This window comes from Nannobrachium achirus (assembly GCF_963921795.1).
Source record: "Nannobrachium achirus genome assembly, chromosome: 3".
Lineage (NCBI taxonomy): Eukaryota > Metazoa > Chordata > Actinopteri > Myctophiformes > Myctophidae > Nannobrachium > Nannobrachium achirus.
Window position 1 is genome coordinate 62,857,194 of NC_137812.1, and position 8,301 is coordinate 62,865,494.

Sequence of the window (8,301 nt, forward strand, 5' to 3'; positions counted from 1 at the left end):
ACATCTTCCCCCCCGTCTCTCTCTCTCTCTCTTCATCCATGCCCAGGTGGTGTGTGTGTCGTCCTTCTCCCAGACGCTTCGGCGCTACACCAGTCTGAACCACCTTGCGCAGGCCGCCCGAGCTGTGCTCCAGAACTCCACGCAGATCAGCCAGATGCTCTGCGACCTCAACAGGGTGGACTTCACCAACGTTCAGGTCAGAGGCAGTGTTGATCGTTTTGTTCATCTCAGTCTCTATCTCTCTCTCTCTCTCTCTCTCTTTTAACCCATTTAGATTTGAACCACTTTAATCATTATTTTATACTTCGGCTATTCAAAAATAGCAGATATACAAGCTCATAGCGTGGCACAGAGTGCCGTGCTATGAGCTTGTAGATCTGCTATTTTTGATCATTCTGATCATTCAAATTTGTGCAAATCTTTGAATATACATTATATATTTTTAGAGCAAACCTTTGTAACTCAAATATTTGCTTCTGCGGGTCCCTGGAACAACATATTTCAAGATGATGATCCGTGGCCAAATACATATAATTCTGGGGGTCCATAACATGAAAAGGTTTGAGAACCACTGATCATAGAAACTAGAGATGCTCCGATTGCGATATTTGGGACCAATACCGATCAAATCCATAAATTCTTCTATTTATTGGGTTACTGTAGCAGCCAGACAATTGTACAAGTCCCTCTGATCCGAGTCCAAGTCGAGTCACAAGTCATCTGGTCCAAGTCTCAAGCAAGTCTCAAGTTGTTCTGTTGTGGGCAAGTCAAGTCAAGTCGAGTCACAAGGTTGTCAAGTCAAGTCGAGTCGAGTCACAAGGTTGTCATGTCAAGTCGCGTCGAGTCGAGTCGCGTCGAGTCGAGTCACAAGGTTGTCAAGTCAAGTCAAGTCACAAGGTTGTCAAGTTGAGTAAATGATACCTCTGTGACCATAACTATTAAGTAATTAACATTCAGTAGGAAAGAAACAGTAGCCTAACACTAAGCCTACCCTCTGACCATAATACTCTATCATGGCAGAGGTTCTCAAACTTTTAAATTCCGAGGTCTCTCTCCCCTAGAACCAAATGGATTTGGTTGTACACTGTCAGTACAGACCTGTAAGGGTCAATTTAGACCCCTGGCTGGTATATCCTCTGAAAAAAAAAATAGACTACAAAACTGCTACAGGCCTATTGCTTTAAAAACAAAAACAAACAAGACACAATAATCTTAACGTGCATGCTTTGTTTTGTACTACTAGTACTGTATTTTAAAGTCATTTCTCATCAGGCACAAATTTAGCTGCCTACTCCACAACACGTGCATTATTTGTTTTGCTGGCATGGGGTCCCATTCATGACCGCAAGTAACCCCAAGTTACACCAAATGTCGTTACCCGTCGTAAACTATAGAATGACTACGCAACCACCACAGGCTGGCAACACATTTCTGGTCGGTCACATTTGTCTGTGTAACATTACGGGCCATGCGAAAAGCTCCCAAGAATAACAGTGGAGTGGAAAACTTGTCGGAGGCTAAATGAAAAGGAATAAAGCTTTTGCGTGGGAGTTATTTAGTGAAGTTCTTAACCCTGCTGACGACTGGATGGGATGTATGTTATGAAAAGTGAGAAAGTGTTGGAAGACGGAGGCTTGCTACCATGATGGATAATTGGATAATTATTTATGCAGTCACAGATCAACGTTCGTGACAGTGGTGAGGGACATTGTTGTCTTATTAATGTTCAAAACACGATCGACCGACAGTATATCACCAACACACACATGCACACACACTTAGTTCTAATGTTATGTTCTTATGTTTGGTTTTACTTGTCTTCATGCGCAGTCTTCAAGTGGCGGATAAAGTTTGATGTCGTTCCCTCTTTGTCTTTGATTTTAGCGTTGCATATCTTGCATTGAGTGTTCCTCTGTTTACCATCGGAGTGGAAGTTTTTATATGCAAACTGCACGGAACTGTAGCAGCAGAACTGGCAGTGGCTGCATCAGGCTGGGGTGCAGCAGTAGCCATTCATGCTGTGTGTGTGTGTGTCTGGTGCTTGTGCTCTCGCTTACATGCCTGTCTCCAATCAATCAAATCAATCAATCAATAAAAGTGTGAACCTAGCGTGGCGTTCACGACTGCTTTGGTGAGTGGCGTAGCGGCAAGTCGTCCGAGTCAGCGTGTCTCAAGTCGAGTCGAGTCGGGAGTCATTGTCTTCCAAGTCAAGTCGAGTCTCAAGTTTTTGTCCTTATGTCCGATCAAGTCGCAAGTCGTCAAAAATATGACTCGGGTCCGAGTCAAGTCGAGTCATCATGACTCGAGTCCAATTGTCTGCTAGCAGCATTTATATATTTAATGATTCTTCAAACATTGACATTGTATATTAAGTATAAACATTATGAGATTGCAGGCTGTGGTCTTTTAGTATCCAATTCAACTTGTAGGAGTAGAGGCAGAGGTTACATTCTGTCCCACAGATAAATATTGTGAAAATTGTTGATCTAGCTTGTAGATCGGCAAAGCCGATACCGATCAAAGCCTATAGAGGCATTATGTGCCGATTGATCGGCACATCTCTAAAGAAACATACGTTTTTCAAAAATAAAAAACCTAGAGATGTAAGGGGCCGTGTGACCCCAGAGGTGGAGAGAGCAGGCAAATTGGGCTGGCACTGTTTTCCTTCTGGATGGATTTTATTTAGTCATTGAACACAAGGGTACAAAGAAATGTACTCTCCTTTCACTCCACCATACACTCCATATCCTCCAGGAGCAGGCATCGTGGGTGTGTCGGTGCGAGGACGGCGTGGTGCAGCAGCTGGAGCAGGACTTCAAGGCCACGCTGCAGCAGCAGAGCTCCCTGGAGCAGTGGGCCGCTTGGCTGGACGCCGTGGTCGCCCAGGCCCTCAAGCCTTACGAGCACAACCCCGCTGCCCTGCCCAAAGCCGCCAAGCACTTCCTGCTCAACTGGTCCTTCTACAGGTGAGAGCAGGCAGCAGCAGGCAAGGAACGAGAGGGATTATGGGATATGGGGACCTCTGTTGGTGCCTCCTCTTTTTATGGTCATTTGCAGCTAGATATAAAAAGACAAACACCACAAATTATGAACAGAAATACAGCATAGGACCCATTAAATGAATAATTTAAAGGAGTAGTTCACCCCCAAAATGACCTTTTTTCTATTGATTAGTCACGCCATGGAGAGTAGAGTTCAATAATATTTTTTGGTTTTTGTCACATTCCTAAGACAAAAATTTGATTCGAGTAAATTTACCCCCATTGATTCCGAATGGGGACCCGTTTCGAAACGGGTCCCCATCCGGAACAAATGGGGGTACATTTATTGTTATCACATTTTTGTCTTAGGAATGCGACAAAAAACTAAAAATATTATTGAACTCTACTCTCCATGGTGTGACTAATCAATAGAAAAAAAGTCATTTTGGGGGTGAACTACTCCTTTAAAGTGTGTGTGTGTGTGTGCGTGTGTGCGTGTGTGTGTGTGCGTGCGTGCGTGCGTGCGTGTGAATAAGAAACATAATGTTTGGTTTAGCTTGTACCTTGTAACAAGCTAAACCAATTGATGTGAAGGTACATTTTCCCCAAAAGTCACCCCAGCCAGACACAAGTAACAAGCAGCCTGTTCTAATGTTGTGTTGTGTGTGATCTCTGCAGCTCCATGGTGATCAGAGACCTGACCCTGCGCAGCGCAGCCAGCTTCGGCTCCTTCCACCTCATCCGCCTGCTGTACGACGAGTACATGTACTACCTGATAGAGCACCGAGTGGCCCAGGCCAAAGGAGAGACACCCATCGCTGTTATGGGAGAGGTAGCTTGTGTACACACGTTACAAAAGCCTATACACAGACACAGGGGCGTCACAGGGGGGTGGGGGTTACTAGAGCCCAAGGTGGAGGGGTCTTAATTATTTTATACTATTGAAAAATAGCAGATATACAAGCTCACAGCGTGGCACGAGTGCCGCACTGCGAGCTTGTAGATGTAAAAATGTGTGCAAATCTTTGAATATATGTATTTTTTAAGCGAACATTTGTAACTCAAATTTTGCTTCCGGGGGGTCCCTGGTACGAAATATTTTGATATGGGGGTCCGTGGCTAAATAAATATAATTTTGGGGGTCCTTCACGTGAAAAAGTTTGAGCACCACTGACGTAGAAACATAGGTTTTTCAAAAACCTTGAAATATTCAAAGACTTGCACAAAGTTTCAAATGGCAGATCTACAAGCTCGCAGTGAGCTTGTATATGTGCTATTTTTCAATAGTTAAAGCACAAAATGTGAGTGAATGCTTGTACCCAGGGCCCAGAATTTGGTGTGACGCCCCTGCACAGACACACACAAAGCAGGCTGTGGTGAAGCTAGATATTCTTATTTCTGATCCTCTCCCACTCTGTTTCAGTTTGCTGCTACCGCCAAGGGTCGGAACTCTCTCGATCTGGAGAAAGGTAACTCACCATAGTTAAAAGCTGTGCTTTGTTTTAACGTTCGCTTCTCCTTCTTAGCACTTGCATTATTAGATTCCTGTACTCCTATATTTATCTGTTCCTTTTCACGTCATCATGTCAGCATGAGACCTGGGTCCAAATCCGGGGAAGAACAGGAAAGTTACATCAGTGCCGCTTTAAGTCAACCATCTTGTAATCTAATTTGCAGTACATTTTAAGACAGAATAAGACATAATAAAGCCATAATAATAAATAATGTGTTGGTAATTAGAACTAATATGTTTTATTAGACAGAATCAAAGACAGAATAGCAGAAAGAGCGGATACATTCTCTGGCACCGGCACCTGCCCCGGAACTGTCGTGGCAGTTCGAATGGCAGTCGCACTGCATCGCCGGCGTTAGGACTGGCAGTTCGACCGGCAGTCCCGTCAGTAGGACCGGCGGCCGCCGCAAGGACCGGCAGGTCCCGTCGCGGTAAACTGACGGTCCGTGCGCTGGTGGCTGCCGCGACAGTTACCAGCGATGCCGGTCCTACCTACAGTTCCGTGCCGCGGCCGCCGGTCCTATCGCCGGCGATGCAATACGACTGATGGTCGAACTGCCGGTCGGCAGGTGCCGGTGCCACAGAATGTATTCGCTCTTTCTGCTATTCTGTCTTTGTTTCTGTCTAATAAAACATATTAGTTCTAATTACCAACACATTATTTCTTATTATGGCTTTATTCTGTCTTAAAGTGTACTGTAAATTAGGATGGGACCCTTGTAATAGCACTGGCAAAGTGTGTTTGTTGCTTTTTTTCCTCAAGTCACCTGACAACATTCTTTCTGTTGTAGAAGAAGAAGAGGAAGAGGAGATGGAGGAGAGTGAGGATGAAGGCATGGACATGTCCCTGCAGTGTCACGCTGCCAGCATGATGGAGGGAGAGGGCAGCTCAATGGAACCTCCTGCCAAGCTGTCCAGGACAGACGTGCAGGCTCTGTTTACCTCTGCACACTCTGACTGACACCCTGCGCCCTGTCATAATCACTCTGACATTGTTTGCTTAGTTTAGCATCACGTCATCCATACTGCCCTACAAAGGCAGAGTGCAGTAACTACGTACAAGAATTTCACTAAAATGATTTTAAAAGCGTTACAGCTGATCAGCCAAATGAGATAAAGGCATAAAAGTGATATTACACTGATTGCATATCTGTTCTTGAGCTAACCGTTCATCCCCCAATATCATGAAGGCTAATTTGCCCTTTGGGCGACACACATAAGTTGGTGTGTCCAAAAACGTAGTTACTGCACTCTGCCTTTTTAGGGCAGCATACTCCCTCCACTTTTACCCTCTTACCAATATTATATTGGTTAATGTAAAGAGTGTGTACCTGCTTGTGTATGTATAACTTGTAACTGATCAGAATATTTTTTGTGTGTGTTTGTGTCTGTGTGTGTGCGTGCGCGCGCGCGTGAGAGAGCGAGAGAGAGAGGGAGAGAAATTGGGAGAGGACAAGCGCAATCATGTTTCTTTATAATATATATTATATATATATTTTTGTTGCCATTATCTCTCCACTTGAACCTTGCCAATCCATGTCATATTCCTGTGCCTTCCCTCTGTCCTTTCACTCTTGGGATCTCATAAGTGGCCCGTTCTTTATTTTTAAATCTAGTCTTGCGTGGCCAGAATGTTGCCTCCCACAATTTGCAAATGCTCCCGTCATACAGTCTGGGAGACCAAGTTCTAATCATGAGTATTTCGGCATGAGAATCGATAAAGCGGATGTGAAGCCTCCTCCCCACTTCCGTTTTGTTTTCACATTCACGCCCATTTATCCAAATATAAATCAAAATCATCTAAGCATATTTAGCTTGCTGCATAGCAGAAATTATATTTTTTTATATATTTTCATGAACGGAAATGCCCACTTCTGTTACTCGGATTTCGGTGTAGTTCCATACTCGATATATAGCATTCAGAGATTGTGTAATAGTTGTCTGGCTACGCGAGACTATTTAAAACCCAGTATAGAGAGGAGTGCTCAGAAAGGCACTCCATTTCACACTCTTGCAATCCAACCTGTATAATCATGATTCCTTCCTGTCCACGCCTTAACCACTGACCTGGCTGTCATGGAGGGACAAGAAGAGTTTATCAATGCCACAGTGTCCTCTACAGCAGTGGTTCTCAACCTGTGGACCGGGGAGCACTGGTGGGCCGTAAGGATATTGCAAGTGGCCACCCAAATAGACAAAACACAGATTTTAAGTATAAAGTATATAAGTAAGTATGAAGCAAAAAGCAAAACAATTATTGGTATTTTTTCTTTGTGATATCTATAAATATCGACTTAAAGTATACTACATTAGTTCCATTTGTTCCAAGCCGGAATGCAATCAATAGATTGATCAGTAAGATAAACAACATACTCTGAAAATGAACGTGGCTGCCGTGTATGTGGTCAGATGGGTGGGCTTTGAACGTGTTCAAGACTTTCAAGTGGGCCACTGATCCTGAAAAGGTTGGGAACCACTGCTCCACAGCTCTAAAAGACCTCATTTATGATCACAGCGAGAGCCAAGACTATGCACGTGAACAGGACTTTACATTAAATGGCACTGCCTGATGTGCAGTATATAATACTTATCTAAGGGTGGTGCCTGGGCTGATAGCTACCCAGTGGCTTTCAGAAATCCTTCCTGTCAACAAAATTGGTGACTGACAGGCTATTTGTTGATGTTTTTTTTTTCTTTTTTCAATTTGGCCAACTAAACACGTTACCTGTGCCTTTGTAAGTGATGTCTAGCCTGATGTCTGTAATATTCTAAGATATGTAGGTGAAATAATAAAACGTAAATGCTCAAGTGTGGTGTAATGGAATCTGTTTGCTGTACATTGCAAATGCTGAGAGTGCAGTGGAGATATTATCCCCTAGTTAACTTGTTCATTGTCCATGTATTCTTTCATGAACATAGCCATTATTACCCACTAGAATAAACACAAGCACCCGGGAGGAAGGGGACTTTTATTATTAGTGGCCAAGGCCACGAAGTGGCAATGCCTTGGCCACTCATTGTTATTGGACTTCATCACTATTATTATTATTATTCCGCCACTTTTTCTCTAGCGGCTAGACCGTGCAGTCGCTTTTTACGAAACTCGGCAGTATGGCAGAGGACTATGCCAAACGGCTAAAACGCGAAGCTCGCAACAATCGGCCAAAGGGTGGCGCTGTAGGAAGCCTTTGAAAAATGCCAACTTTGAACTGGTGTAGCTCATGCCCTGTTTCAGGTACAGCAATGAAACCTGTATACACTTATGCGTCTCCTCATGCCGAACAACTTTTACGCTCTGACTTTTGACCTCTGACCTTTACTTCTCCCACAATTTTGAATTATATGAAAAACAGTAAAAATGTATCTCCTCCTGGGATTTTCGCGTAACGTGCGCGAAACTTTTTTTACATGAACTTTGGACCAATACGGTTAGATATCTTAGATTTCTTTCTTTTAAAGCGAAACATTATTTTTTAATAATTCACTCAATGTTGCAGTTTTATGCAAATTATTCTTCTGCCTCTAAATCATACATGCAAAGTGACACGTTCATGGCATTTGGCAAATATGTCGAGGGTTAGTCCAAATATCACTGAAAGCAATCTTACTCGAATTGGCCAAAGGGGGGCGCTATACGAAGCGTTTGAAAACTCAAACTTTAAAGGGGCATAAGTCATGCCTTGTTTCGTTTGAAGACATGCAACTTGCTTACACGCGTGCCTTGACTCAAGCTGAAGACATCTGTGTCTTTGTTAAGTAAGCTCCGCCCTTAGATTTTCCGCCATTTGGAGCAGTTTGTAAAACACT

General features: G+C 43.6%; 1 protein-coding gene across 4 annotated transcripts in view; it reads left to right on the forward strand.

Moving 5' to 3' along the window:
- The window catches only part of LOC308280952 (MHC class II regulatory factor RFX1-like), a 34,160-nt gene extending 26,936 nt beyond the window's left edge, over nt 1–7,224 (forward strand). For 3 of the 4 annotated variants that reach the window (XM_080720980.1, XM_080720982.1, XM_080720983.1), the window contains 5 exons: nt 47–196; nt 2,755–2,966; nt 3,660–3,813; nt 4,405–4,450; nt 5,286–7,224. In XM_080720980.1, the coding sequence (XP_080577106.1) occupies nt 47–196; nt 2,755–2,966; nt 3,660–3,813; nt 4,405–4,450; nt 5,286–5,455 (732 nt within the window). In that variant the 3' untranslated portion in view covers nt 5,456–7,224. The remainder of the gene's footprint in view (nt 1–46; nt 197–2,754; nt 2,967–3,659; nt 3,814–4,404; nt 4,451–5,285) is intronic. The other variant, XM_080720981.1, reaches the window with a different exon arrangement.
- Nucleotides 7,225–8,301: the final 1,077 nt, after the last annotated feature.